This window comes from Nymphalis io, chromosome 7 (assembly GCF_905147045.1).
Source record: "Nymphalis io chromosome 7, ilAglIoxx1.1, whole genome shotgun sequence".
Classification (NCBI taxonomy): Eukaryota; Metazoa; Arthropoda; class Insecta; order Lepidoptera; family Nymphalidae; genus Nymphalis; species Nymphalis io.
In genome coordinates this window covers 8,356,016-8,371,882 of record NC_065894.1, presented here as the reverse complement: position 1 = coordinate 8,371,882, position 15,867 = coordinate 8,356,016, and the positions used below count along the sequence as shown (strand labels likewise).

Sequence of the window (15,867 nt, the reverse complement as noted above, 5' to 3'; positions counted from 1 at the left end):
GGTCGTGACGAACTGCCGTCCCATCGGATTATGAGAGTTAGGGAATAGAGTGCACCTGTGTGTGCGCACACACTTGTGCACTATAATATCTCCTGCGTAGTTGACTAATCTCTCTTGAGATTGGCCGCCGTGGCCGAAATCGGTCTGGAGTACATTATTATTATAATAAAAATCGTTATTACCGATTTTTACTTTTAATAGTGACTTATATTTACTATTTACTGTGACGTAAATGTTGTTTTTTTAATGAATAATTACGTAAATGAGGCTAACGTTTAAACAACATATTCCTTATTACACTGAGCAACGGAGCAGGAAAGTAATCTTTTCGGACTCTACACAGATCTTTGAAATTTCGCCATCGTCCTCGAATTAAACTGCCAAGTCTAATCACCATTAAAAATTATACTGTTGAATATATTGTATACCTTAGTTTTATGTGAATTTAAAGTATTATTTGACTCTGACTGCACTATATTTGTAATTTAATTGTATTATATTTTAACATTCCTTATATAACACTGATGTAGGTACTTACAGTAAAAAAACCCATTTTTTATAAGTTATAGTTGGTAATATGATACCTTAATCTTTATTTTATGATTCTTTCAATTAAAATAATATTTGATACAACGTAGTCTAGTATTTTTATCGGTACTATTTTATTTGTAAGTGGAGAAGTATAAGATAAGTGAGGTGGAAATTCAGAAACGAACTTAATTTAATCTTATTGTATTATACTATAAGTCATAGAATCATTTCGTTTCTTTGGGTAATAGTAAAATGCAAATGCATTAAAAGTTTTATAATTTTATAATGAACAATTAAATATAAATGGATATATGTAAATAGAAAGTAAAAATATATCTTCGTCAAATATAAAAACGCAATGATTAGTAAAACTTAATTATATTATATGCATATATATATATTCTGTTTCAAATGTAATTTTTCGAATAGATTATCTTAAGTGCAACGTTTCAAAGAGAATTATGCAAACAATATTTTCGAAACAGAAAATTACGGTACTTTTTATTATTTCTGTCTATTATAAATTCATAATTATCTAGGAATGAGAACAAGTAAGGTAGACACTCGATATTACGGGCGACATTACGTAAATCAAACCTAAGGTTGGCTAGGAAACCGTATCACACTCACTGTTTGAAATTCGAATCCCAATGCTGTTCCACCTTGAGTAATATATCGATTGCAAGTTTAGTATCGATAACATTTTTTTTAAGTATATGCATCCACGAAAACAATTTGAGTTAAATTTTTGTGACTTGTATTTGTTTAATACCAGTCACAAAAATTTTTGCTCAAATATTGGTGAAGTGAATTACGAAATTACCTTAGATTTGGTTATGTAATTCGAACACTTAGGTAATGAAACAGCAATGAATGTCTGCACATTTAGATAAACAGTGACGAAAATTTTAATCCATTGTATATTCTTTCACATATACATTCAATGTTGTGTTTTAAATTACGTTTTTTATTATATGAATATGGAAAAATTTTAAAGATTTCCTGATCAAGAGAAGTAAAAAAAATATTTTTTAGATCATGTCAAGGTGTCGCCATATACCTAATTGTTATTTCTACATTTAAGTTTATTTATGACGAAATAATAATATATTATTAGGTATGACATTTCGAACAGTATGTATTACTTGGTTATTATAGCAGATGACTGCCTCGTTAGTCTAGTGGCTACATGTAAGGCCGCAGACTCGGAGGTCCGGGGTTCAAATCCCAGGTGGGCCCAATAAAAAGTTATTAAGTTTTTCTGTCGAAAATTCTCAGTAGCAGCCCGGAGTCTGGAAGTTAGAAGTGTGTACACTACCGTGTCTCCGAAAGCACATAAAGCTCTTGGTCCTGCGCCTGAACTCCGGTCGTGTCGGATTGCCGTTTCATCGGATTATGAGAGTTAGAGAATGGAGAGCGCACCTGTGTTTGCGCATACCCTTGTGCACTATATTATGTCGTGCACAGTTGGCTAATCTCCCTTGAGATTGACCGCCGTCGCCAAAATTGTCTAGTGGACATTATTATAGTAGATAAATAAATGCGGTTATGTAATAGTATGTTTTTAATTTAACGCTTTTAAAAAAAGGTCTTTAAAACTATCAAAAATGCTAAAATACTTTGATATGAACGGTTAATTATCATTTCTTTACAAATATTACGTGATTTCAACGATCAATAATGATTGTTCTACGGCTACTACTTTTGTTTGTGTGTTGTAGATGTATAAATAATAATAAGTAGGTAGATACTTTCGTTACATACACGCGATGTAATTAATACACAATTGATAAGAATCGGTTTAAACAAATTGTACTAAAAACATTTACATACTCAAATAAAAAAAAAATTAAAACGTTATTCTTGAATGTATCATTCATATGCATATTTGGATAAAAAATATTAATTTGTAAAAACTAGTTTACTCTGTTCTAATATGTTATGTCATATAATTACTTATATTTAATCACTCTCACTAAGTAACAATATTCACACATATTATACGCTATTTTCAATCGTTACACTCAATAATGTGTGACGTGACGAGATTTTGATTCGTTGGGTAACATAGACTTGTAACCAATCCGATCTCTAATAATTTACATTTTATCGTTATCATTTGAATATTGTGCTACATTAAACTTTCCATATCGAATTAAATATACCATAAAAGCTATGGTTTTCTTTAATGGATATTTTTTTTAATGTATTGTCTGTGCTTGCAATAGATCGAAAGAACGGTCAATAGATGGGTTCAATGCACCTTGGCACGATGATTTCTAGTTTGGATCTTAAAACTATTTTCTTCAATAAAAACAAAAGAATCATAGGTATACAACAAATACATATGTATAGACACATTGTTATTATTTTTTTTATAACAAGATCGAACCTGCGAATTTCACACCGCTCGTCCATCATACATATACATCATGCATACCGTTCAACTATTGTGGTTCAATAATAATAATATAACAATAATATTTATATAATTGGTTGAGCAAATTATTTAAAATTTCTAACTTCCATCCGTGATCGCTTACCTAGTTTCATTCGATCGTATAACACAAACATCAATAATCATAATATTATTCCTACATGATCTTGACATTGTGACTGTTTTTTCTTTAATAATAATTTACATATGTATATATTTTTATATAGTCAATAAGGTCATTATAGGCATATTACACACGCTATTAATACCGTTATCTGTAGATGCTTTATTTTAGCAACATTAAAATCGTGGTGTAAAATAAAAAAGGCAGTAGGTACATAAACACATCTAGGAAATTGGTTACTTAACTTCAAATTGTCTTATTGATTTTAAGCATGCGTATGTATGTTATGTAATTCGAATGACAATACAATAATTCGGCACCTACCTATCATCGACGATCATTAATGGTTACTTGTAAACTCTTCAAACTTTGTCTCATCTTGTTTGTTTTGATGAATTAATTACAAAAACATATATTTCTTATTTTTAAACTATAATTAATACACAGTAAACCAAAATATTTTTTAAAATAATGTAGTATTTCCAAGTCGTGCCTGCTTACCTACAACATGTACAAACATAAATGCATATTTGTATGGTATCATACTAAATATGTCAACAAAGGAAGTGTCTTCGCAATTTCCACGTCGGAAATGTCTTAACAGAGTTAGCTAATGCTTAAGAGAAAATTGTTTTAGATGACAAGGGCATTGGCGTGCTACTTATTTAGTATAGCTTAATATAAAATTGAGTATACAGCAAGCTTGAAACCCAAGAAGGAACAATGACTACTTTTTTATAACCAAACCCTGACATCCCCTAACACTTATATTTAATAAAAATATAATCGATTTTAGAATTTTATTTACATTGACTTGTCAGTAAAAAGGAATAAATAAATAATAAAAAATATATAAGATTATTTTAATAACTGGTGTATTTATTAATAAGAACATAAAATATAAATATAGTAAAGAAGTTTATTTTTATTACCTACTTAGGTAATTTATGTATCGATGAAAGTTGGTTTTATAGGATATTTTACTCTGAGAAAATAGTTGCGTAACGACTTGTAGTTTATTTCGCACGCTCTCGTAACATATAATTCAATAAAGCATTTTGTTTTGTTGTTTATTTGGATAATTTTAAAAGTAAATTTCATGTCATATTCGATTCGTTGATAAATAATTCATAAATAATAATTCATGAATAAGTTCTTACGTAAAATATGTTATATACTTACATGTTTTTATTTGTGAATTAGCTAAGTATGGCTGCATTCTTTCATTTGGTTCTGTACAATAATCTAGCGTAAAAGTTACCTACATGAAGTAACCATTAATGATCATTAATTTAATTTTCGTTAAGGGGTCGTCCATTAATCACGTGATGTTTTTTTTTAACAAATCACGTAATTCATGGACGATCCCTAACATGTTTTATTTCGAATCTAAAAGTAAAACTGGTCGTCCTCGCCTCGACGCTCGTATCGATGTTGCAATTCCAAAAAAAGCTTTCTTTGTTTTATTCTATTAATTAGTTTTACAACAGAATACGATTAAAATGTTGTTTTAAAATAACATTTTATGTAGTTGCAATAAAGAAAACAATTACAAATAATATCAAACACAGTACCAGACGACTGGAATTAATTTTAAGCTATTACACTTCGTCATAATATTGATGAAACGCTGTCAGTGGGAGTTAATACATAATACTAATAATAAATACTATTATAATTAATAATATATACTATTGTCAGTAATATTTTAAATGAAAAACAAAGGAGGCAAATACAGATAGATTTTTATTGTTTTTGTCAATGTCAAACTCAGAAAATAAAGTACTTTGGATATTTTTTTTACTACTATACTTTTGGATTTACTATAACTATTTACCGCCAGGCATAGTAAAAAACTCCGTTCCTTTTTTAAACTATACGACGATAATTAATCAGAATATTCACAATCTATACAATATTCACCATATATATCGATTGAAAAACATGACCATAATAAAATATTTGTCTAAAGATAAAAAGTTTTATGAAATTGATTCCTATAATATTTTATATAAAATATAATCCAAACGAACACTAATAATTATAATTTTGGTTTCATCAGAGACTCTGATCATATAACTTAGAATAATATTTTTTTTTTGTAATATAAATATAGGTCCGTACATTATACAAAATGTATTTTAAATAGGCCACAAACATCTAAATTTTTTTTATTGTCTTATATACCTAATAGTGATAGTACTTATCCAAACTTTGTTATTATCTACAAGTTAAAAGGCAAATTATTATTAATAAAATTTGGGTTATTCACTACAAACAACATTTATCTTATTTATAAATATTAATCAATGATTTTAAAAAGTACTTCTTATTACATGCTTAATAACATTGATTTTAATATAATACGTTAAATGCACACACCTGACATAAATAATAAGTAGACCGTAATCTCTATGGCATCTGCACTAATGGCGACAAGGGCCAATCACATCAAAGCATTGGACGTTTTGTTTGTAACGTATTGAATTTTGAAAACTTCAAACGATCAAGTCTCCTTACAAAACCAGTGTCGTATAAAATTCTGAAAATTAGATTTCGTTGAATAATAACGTAAGATTTAGGTTTAAGTGGTTAGTGTGTTAAAAGGAGTGAATTTTAAGACATTACTTGGAGAGTTTCCGTAAAAATGATTACGTTAACTGAGGATGTCGGCAAGCTATTGTAAGTTTTTCTAAAATTTTGTATGAAAAAATCATCTATTTCACGTTGTCTAGATAATCACAACTGATATATAGTTTTAATTCTACAAATTTAAATATAAAATCCTTTGTGGCGGGGAGCTGATTGTTTTTGACAAACGATTTTTAAGCGAGAAACTTGTCTAGTCGGTAACTACCTGATAGAAAGTAGCAGTTTCTTTAATTCCGGATTAATGAATGTAAAAACTTAATTACAGCAATGAGGTTCTTCAAGAAATTTCTCAGAATATTCGTCACATGATGGAAGAACTTTGGCTCAACTGGTCTCATTTGGGCGTGGATGACAATACAAAAGTTAGCAATATAATTAAATTGAAACAGATTGAGAAAGAGTTCCATAAAGATGTGATATCTGAGACTAGACAAAAACTAATAATTATGCAAAGTCAAGTAGACAGTAAGTATGAAGTTTCAAAAATATAATTTAAAACTAGTATGAGTATCATAAAATATCAAAACCGTTTCTAGAAACGACCTTCCAAAATTTTAATATATTATTTCAAGTTTACAGTGCTTCTTTCTTACTATGTATATTGGGTTTAAAGTCATGCCCATATTATTAATAGCCTAAATTACTACACTTCAAATTTAACAACATATTTTGAGGAAAAACTCATACTATATTGTAAAACACTGTAGCCAACACCCATTTTCACAGTTACTTTTAAATATTTATTACAACATTTTCTAAGAAAGTCTTCTAAGGATGATTGATACATGTGTCAATTAAAACTGAGTTAAATTTTAGAGTTAAAAGAGGAAACTGAAGAACTAAGCCGATGTCTGTCGGTGGATATAACAATATTGGACTTTAAAGAAGAAATGATGTTAGTTGAATATAAGAGAGAATTGGAAGAGCAGATAGCTGGGTAAAATACATTTTGATGTTATATAAAAGATTATTTCTAAGCTGTGTATAAAAAGTAAATTCAGAACATTTTTAACAACTTAAAGTATAATAAATTAAGCTTGAACATTATTAGTGCAAATTTTGTTTATTATTTAGTCAAATATAAAATAAACACTTTTGTTATCACATTTTATCAAATAATATAGATATAGAGAGCAAATGGAACAGCGCCGCAAGAAGATGAAAAGGCTTGTTGAGTGGCAGAGAGACCTTACTGAAAAGCTCGGTGTCACAACACATGAGCTACAAGAAATACCTCTTCCTGCTGAAGATGAATTGGATAAGCTCAAAGATCACTTGGAAGTCCTACAAGCTGAAAGAGATAAGAGAGCAGAGTTGTTTCTGAACACACAAGCTGAAATTAAGGATATCATGGGTATGAAACATATTTTTGTAAAAAATTTAAATACTGTTACGAATATTGTGTCATTTAATGTTCACCTATTTATATAAATTAATGAATTGTTATTTGCAACTGATAATTATGTGTAATCATTTTAATAATTACTATCATCATCATAAACTAAAAACTTTAAATTAATATACAAAAAGATTTTTATTAAAATGGACAATTTATAAGTTATCATTGTTTGTTTATTTATAGATAAGTTGCAAATAAAACCGCAGAGTAAGTTTGAGCAATCTGTTGTATCATCTCTATCAGTAGACTTTAAGGTTACTGACTATAACATGGATCGTCTGGCTAAGTTGAAGCAAGATCTGCAAGAGAAGTATGATCAAACTAACAACCGGGTAAGTTATATCTTAAATGTAAATGTTATTATATGATATCAATTCTTTAAAAAAAGACTTTATTGTTTTATTTGATTGAAAATACACTATAATTAACCAAAGTACTAAATTTAGAATGTTTAAATATTTTATTTATATTTATAATTTATGTTTTATTCTTTTTTATAATTTATGTTGCTTTTCAATATAAAAAATATGTGTGCCTCAAAGAAAAAAATGTTTAATTAAACATCTTAAGAATTTAAAGAGCCCTTTGTCCATCAATGAAATATTGTGATGCTGTTATTTTAATTTTTAAACTGATGTTGACATGAAAATGCATTTAAACATGTAATTTATGCAGGTTTTAGAGTTGCGTGAGAGACTTACTAAACTCTGGGACTGTTTAGAGGAAGACTATATTTATCGTGATAACTTCCTACAAGCACATCCTGGTTGTCACCCTGAAACGGAAACAGCACTCAAAGAGGAAATAAAGAGATGTGATCAAATTAAAAGACAAAAGATTGCGGTAATTATTAATCATTTTCTTTTGTTTCTGATTATTTCCTTTTATTGCAATAAAACTTACCAGAAGTAACATCTACATTGTTTAATTACATGTCACAATTCTTATAATTATTACATAGATTTCTTTGTTTACCCTATAATTTATAATGCCATAATATTATGTTAATTCTGTAATATTCTTGATATTGGCCTCATTATAGGTTAAATTTCAACTCAAAATTAGGGTACATTATAAAAATGCTCTAAGCATCTAGAAACATTAAATTACATAATTTATTATTTTTAATTATACTCTATACTATTTTTAATATATTAAAATTATAATAAAAAATAAAAAAATGCATTTAAGGGATGAAAATGTAATATATAAATTAATAACCATTTCTTCCAGAGAACCTTTGCCAGTTTTACGATATAATGACCATTTCATTATATTTCTGATGTCTTCACTTAGTTACAAAATTTCTGAAAACTGATAAATATAACTAAGAGCAACTAATTTCTCATACCATAACATTACTACTCTAAATTTGCCCTTTATGGCAAAAAGATAAAAAAAGACTTGTGTTTAATATTTATCTATACAAAAACATAAAATTGATGCTTGAAATCACAGATGATTTCAAAATATATGCCTAACTAAAATAGCCATATTAGCAAATAAGAAAACAAACATAATTTTTATTTTAGATTACTGTTGCTACCTAATAATTTCAATCTATAATATCTTGTTTAGGATTTTCGTCCCAAACTCATTCCATACTGGGAAAGCCATGTCAAGTCAAAATAAACATCAACTAATAAATTAAAATTTTGATTCTCAGGTGTTTGTTGCAAATGTCCGTACAAAGATAAAGTTGATGTGGGACAATGTGATGTACTCAACTCAAGAGAGAGAAGAATTTTTACACTACTTCCAGGATATATTCACCGAAGACACCCTGACCTTGCATGAACTATATTTGGATAGAATTACCAAATATTACAATGATAACAAGTAAGTTGGTGTTTTTATTAATAATATTTTTAAATATTTATTACAACATTATATAGGAAGGCAAATTGGCCAATGAGCCATCTGATTGAAAGTGGTCTCCACTGCCCATTAATATTGGTAATAATAACCATTTCTTATTCACATTTCAAAACAAACACAATACTAAGTATAGCTGTTTAGCAGTAGAATATGTGATGATGGATGGGATGTACCAGGCTTAAACAAATCCCCACAACCAAGTAAATGCGTTGTTATTGTAAGTTGACTTGAGTTTTTATGAAATCAAGATTAATTGAATCTGTTACTATCCCTACTAATATTGTATTTGTCCTTTGTGATTGAAGATGAAAGGTTGAAGGTGCTATGTCCCTTGTGCGTGTAATTTCTCTGGCTCACTCACCCTTCAAATGGGAACACAACAATGCCAAGTACTGCTGTATTGTGCTTAGTCCCGAGTTATATAGGCAGTCGCAGCTACGATTGTAATCTAGTTATAAATAAATAAAAAATATTTATTCCTACAGGCATATCTTTGAGCTGGTAGTTACACGCAAAAATCTATGGTTGAAAATGACGGAACTAGAAGCGCGTGCCTCTGAACCTGGCCGATACCACAACCGCGGAGGACAACTGCTGCGAGAAGAGAAGGAACGAAAGGCGATAGCTAGCAATGTACTTTGTTTACTATATTTATTTTTTATCTCTAAATGACAAGCCAAGTTGTTGCCTTATATGACTTATATGTAACTCTTAACCGAAGATTGCTGGTTCAAACCATTTGTGTTTATAATTCATCTTATGCTCGGCGGTAAATGAAAACTTTACTGGTGGTAGGGCTTTGTGCAAGCTCGTCTGGGTAGGTACCACCCACTCATCAGATATTCTACCGCAAAACAGCAATACTTGATATTGTTGTGTTCCGGTTTGAAGGGTGAGTGAGCCAGTGTAATTACAGGCACAAGGGACATAAAATCTTAGTTCCCAAGGTTGGTGGCGCATTGGATATGTAAGCGATGGTTGACATTTCTTACAATGCCAATGTCTAAGAGCGTTGGTGACCACTTACCATCAGGTGGCCCATATGCTCGTCCGCCTTCCTATTCTATAAAAAAAAAAAAAAACTTCGTGAGGAACTCTATATGTGTTGGATGAAAACCTATTACATATGTACCAACTCTCATTAGATCAGCATTGTAGACAAAGTCAGATTAAGAACTTTACTTTAAGTACAAAAACGAAAGAAAAAAGTGTGTAGTATAGATTTATTTTAAACAATTTCAATTATTTCTTTAAATCTCCTTCGCATGGGGTATTTCGTATCTTCCAAGTATTTCATTATAAGTTGCATTTTTTTATATAAGCAAGTATTTAATAATAATCTTTTTATTACAGTTACCCAAAATTGAAGCACAAATTAGAGATTTGGTCACTGAATACGAGTCTAAGACAGGCAATACCTTCACCGTGGATGGCAAACCACTTTTGCAGCTGATACAAGATGAGTGGGAGGTCAGAAAAGCGGTTAGTTGAAAATGCTTATATTTATTATAAAATTGATACAAAAATAACGAATGATCAATAAATTGGTTTCAAGAAATAATTTCGTATACAAAAAAAAAGTATTTTTGATAATGTACATTTGTTGTTTCATATATATATCAAGTTATATACACCAAGTATCAATGCCATTATTTGTAATTGTAAACTGCCTAACAGTTTAAAGTTTGCAAATTTAAATAAAAAACATTGTATATCTTATACAGGAGCGTCATAACAAGCTGTCGGCTCGCAAGCAGGCGCTAACACCTACCACCCCACTGTTCCGTTCGCTCGCAACTTCACCACTCGGCAAACGAAATCGCACGGCGGCTGGTTTAGCGGCCACCGCTGAGAAGAACAGGTATATTTTATTGACATGCTTCTTTGTCTGTCTGTACAAATATAATTTTTTAAATCCATTTTAACCTAACTTCCCAATGAGTAATGTAATGTAAAAATTACAAAAGATTTCATCTATATTAATATTATAAATGCGAAAGTAGTAGATAAAAGTAGCCTATGTCTGTCTTTGGGATTCAAGACATAGGCCACTTTTGTCTAACATCTGAAACAAGGCAGGGGCCTTCCTGCCTCAACCGCTGGTGAAGTTTACGTCCACGTTTAAGTTAACGGGTGAAAATTAGTTTTATAATATATTACTTCAAAAAAGTAATTTAAAACATTTAATGGATAATTAGTTGATGCATGAAAAATATCAACTATTAAGTGAGATTTCTTAGTGTTAGCTATTATATAATATTATCCATGTTAGTAGTTCCAACTAAAGGAACTAATTAAATAATAAAACTTCTCGTTATCAATACATGTTAAAATTACAAGTGTGTAGTCAGTGTAAACAGGTCTTTTGACTTCTAGACCTCCCAGCAAGCGTCAACTCATCACGAGTAGTGCAACCAAGGCCGTCACCACTCTCTCCTCCAACCTATCTGCGCTCAAGAGGTCAGCTATATCGACTGTTAAGAGGTAAGCAATTGATATTTAAATTAAGATCTCAATGGTTTCAAATAACTTATTTTAATAAACATCAAATGTTTATGCTATAATATACCCTGTGCAGTTTCTTGCAGTTAAATTGTGGTGTATAATTTAATAAATAATATTCTTAATGTTACTTAATAATAACGTATTTGCAACCAACTTTAAGTTTAACCCTAATTTTTTTGTTTATAATATGGTGAAATAATCCAAGTGCTTCTGTTTATTAAAAATACATCTTACTGCGCCTCGCATGTCTATTTTTATTCAGCCATAATTAAATATCTCCAAAACTAGAGAAAATATAAAATTTTAACTAAGATAAATGGTGTGCTATAAATGTTTAGTTTTTTTGTATTGTTTAATTTTAACAATTATATAATATCTATCTCTTATGTTAAATTTTAGTACACTATCTGTTATAGTTTTCCCAGTGTCCACCAGCAAAGTGTCCGTGCAAATGGTGTTCAATCAGAGTATGTTGACATACATATGTATGTAGCTCCTTTCTCAAACTGTACATAGTTTGTCATAACATATGAATGTCCATTGTGATGTGGTATTTCTATGTAAAAAGGAATATTAGTCTGCATGATTTTGGATAATATATACTTTTGTTACCAGTTAATCTATATCACTCACTTTATATGATTCTTGAATCATCTAAAGTGAGTGATGACTATAATACACTTTTACAAAAATACTTCTCATCCCTAATACTATTTCAGCGCTCGTTTGTAACTTAATGAAGTGAAAATATTCGCGTCATGCAGGCAAGTTGGATTATTGACACGTAGCTAAAAAGTTAATTATCCATTACATAAGTAGAGGGAATGAGAAGTGTTGTTTATGTAGAACAATCCGTAACTAGTTGCTGCCCAATTAAATTGATTAATTATAGTGTAATTATTTAGTTGCTCTGTTTAGTAATTATTGTAGCGAAGTGTATTATGTAATCAGTAAATTGGAAATTAGATCTTATCTTGTATTATCGATTCGTTAATGTTCTGAATAAAAAAATACTGCTCGCCAAATCGAATAAACGATAGGCAATTTATATTGCATACTAGCTTCTTGATTTTATGAAAAAAATTTATTACTGTGCCAGAATTCTTTATGAAACTACCAATACAACAAAAACTGTTTTAATTCAAAATATATTAACCGTGCGTAAACGTCTTATACGAATTGCAATAAGCATGAATGTGTATATGTTAATAAGCTACCCAGTGATAATAACATTAATTTTATTAAAAAATAAAAAAAGGATCCTATATCATATTTGTAATTACAGGCACAAGGGACATAACATCTTAGTTCCCAAGGTTGGTATTGGTGATGTAAGCGATGGTTAACATTTCTTACAATGCCAATGTCTATGGGCGTTGGTGACCACTCACCATCAGGTGGCCCATCAAATGGACCACATTCATCACACATTGTATTTTATGCTAAATTTCATACTGATTGATCTGTCCATCTCTTTGAGTTAATTTTATTTATTGAGTATATGTAGTATTCATATTAATAAATATATATATACATATATTAAAAACAATAAAAGTAAATAAAACACAAAATAAATAATGTTGATTATTTAATAATTTTCAATGTAGTACAATTCTTTTTTCGCAAATTAAACTAGTAATAATGGATAATCTGCACTAATATAAAACGTAACTCTTCGCAGACGTATCAGCGGGCGGCTGGCGGCGCGAGCGGTGGCGGAGGGCAAGGGGGAGCTCGCCAAGCGGAAACTGGACTACGGCGGGGATGGCAAGAAGACTCCGAAGGCCACCGTCAATGGCAACATTCTCAAACACAAGCGGACCGTAAGTAAATAATGTAAAACTAATTTCACAACTAAAGGATTTCTGTAACAATTTCGATCATATGTAGTTGCATTTCTTTGTTGTTTGTAAATTATTCGTTATATTTTTTCAATGTATAAATTGGTATACATTTTTTAAAGATGTATCGTAGTGATATTTATGTAAGATGTAGATATAGCGTTAGAGTAGTGTAAAATTTTTTAGTTATGCATTTTTAAAATTAAAAACTCTGAAGTCTAGTGTCTCCACTCTAAAGTGTGTAGTGTTTTCAGATGTATGCGTTTAACAAATGTCTTGAATTTACTCACTAATAGTGTAAACAATAATAGTCAAAGTATTCAACAAAATTGACCTTTTTTTATGAATGAAAATGAATCTTATAAAACCGTCAGTCTTTCCAATTAAACTAAAGTTTAATCATTTCAATTAAATCGGAATTTAAAAGGATCTCTTTATCTGATATAGCTGTGTCAGTATGTTAACCAGTGATAGAATCATAAGTTTCATTCACTGCTCAAAATATATGTATATATATTTATTAAAAAAAGTGTATGAACGAATGTATCAAAATTAATTTTGTTCGACTTTATAAGTGAGAGTGGGAAAGGGAGCTGTTTTGTCTTTAATTTTATTAACTTAAAAAAATATATACAGTTCCTATTGAAACGCCATAAGCGCCCGAAATCCGTTTATGAACTAATTACTCTATATACATCCAAAGCAAAGAGCATTCGATAAAAACACTGCGATCGCCGAAACTAGCTTCGTATTAATGTTTTTGTATTTTTAGTAATAATATGAATAAAGCCTAATTTAAGAGAGGCATTTAATTAAAATATTTTAGAACAACATTTCCGTATTAGAAATAGTTTGTCACTATGTACATTCGTCTGTTCCCGCTTAGTCGCACGGTCGGCGTCGTAGCGGCGGGCGGCGCTCGACTGGCGGCGCGCTGTCGGGCGAATCTCGCGCCACCGATCCGCTCATGGAGACCACGCTGCTCACCACATACACTGACTTCAAGGTGACTGAATAGTTCTGAGTAAATCTTAGATGTATCTTGTATCCCACTTTTGTCTGTAGGCTTTGTTACATCGAGGTACCTTTACCTTACACGTTACCGGGTTTGTATTTAACAATCAGGTTAGGGAATATAGCTAAATATTTTTTTATATAATAGAAATTATTCGAAGAGTAGTAGTAATATTAGTAAGAAGTTATTAGTAATTAGAAGAAAATAATAAATTTATATATATGTAATTAACTCTTAGTCCGTAGATATACATTGACGTATCTATATTCATTTATTATAAAAATGAAAAATATATTCGACGAAACAAAAAAATTATGCATTCTTAATTAATCTTTCAATTTTATTATCAACAGGACGGCATTAACGAGAAACAGATCAGTCGAAGCTCAATGGCAAACAACAAAGGCCACGAAGTAAATCTTCCGACCATAGTCTTTCAAACTTTAGAAGAGAGAAAAGAGACCCCAAAAAAAACTTTAAAAACGAACCCTACTCCACTGACGCCGAAAATCGGAAAGGAGAATATACAACACGTGAATATGCCGATGACGCCTAAGAGTAATCTCCTATGTACGCCCACGAGACTAACTCGATCCGCTTTAAAGTTGAATAACGATGGCTTCGCGACCCCCCGAGCTCCCCTTAGCGCGAACAAAGTGAACCTTCAGAGACAAAACACAGTCACCAGTATGCCCCTAAAGACGACTCCAAACAACGTTAGCCGGTCTAAATCGCATTCGCATTTAATGCGAGCCAAAAACTTCCCACCCCTCATATAAACTCTTCGAAATGATGTATGCATATTTTAATACAATGCTGTGCTCCTTTTATTACGAATAGTAATGTATTAAGATGTGTGGACAATCAATGACATAAGTGAGATTTTTAGAACAAAAATCAAATGTTAATTTATGACATACTCGTTAAAATATTCCAATTGTGTGTCTCAATTATTATTATTTTTGATAGGTTTAATTGACATTGTATTGAGGTAATTTAATATGTTAATAGATTATGTTATGAATAGTATATTTTTTACGTAGTTTCATATGTTTTTTTAAAGATTTTCAGTTGGATATAATTTTCATTTTAGTTGTTTTTTATATAGTATCATAGTTTAGAATAACTGGCTCGATTATAGTTTTTAATTGAATGATTGAAATTGCGACGAAATACCAACAAAGAATTTTTATTTTTATTCATACTATTTACAAGATAATACTAAGTAATTATCGTCCTGGCAGCTTTAACTGTTCGTTTGTGAGATGTACTTAATACTGGTCAGTATTGTATGATTTAAAGAATACATAGCACGTGTGGTTCACTATTTTCATGCACATAAATATACGATGATTTTCGATATAATGTAATTTTGAATAATTTGAATTTGTAAATTATGATTGTAATATATTATTCATATTTTTATTTGGCGTTTTATTGAATTCATAACCAACTAGAGATTGAATTTTTGGTCCAATAATTCAA

General features: G+C 30.1%; 1 protein-coding gene across 1 annotated transcript; it reads left to right on the top strand.

Annotated features, from left to right (window-relative positions):
* Nucleotides 1–5,608: 5,608 nt before the first annotated feature.
* On the top strand, nucleotides 5,609–15,807 carry LOC126769584 (protein regulator of cytokinesis 1-like). Its single transcript, XM_050488445.1, has 14 exons — nucleotides 5,609–5,774; nucleotides 6,010–6,209; nucleotides 6,561–6,681; nucleotides 6,869–7,098; nucleotides 7,327–7,475; nucleotides 7,819–7,986; nucleotides 8,810–8,982; nucleotides 9,507–9,654; nucleotides 10,375–10,503; nucleotides 10,746–10,882; nucleotides 11,398–11,505; nucleotides 13,208–13,349; nucleotides 14,254–14,373; nucleotides 14,736–15,807. The coding sequence occupies exons 1-14, from the start codon at nucleotides 5,740–5,742 to the stop codon at nucleotides 15,159–15,161; spliced, it is 2,286 nt and encodes a 761-aa protein (XP_050344402.1). The 5' UTR covers nucleotides 5,609–5,739; the 3' UTR covers nucleotides 15,162–15,807.
* The last annotated feature ends 60 nt before the right edge of the window (nucleotides 15,808–15,867 follow it).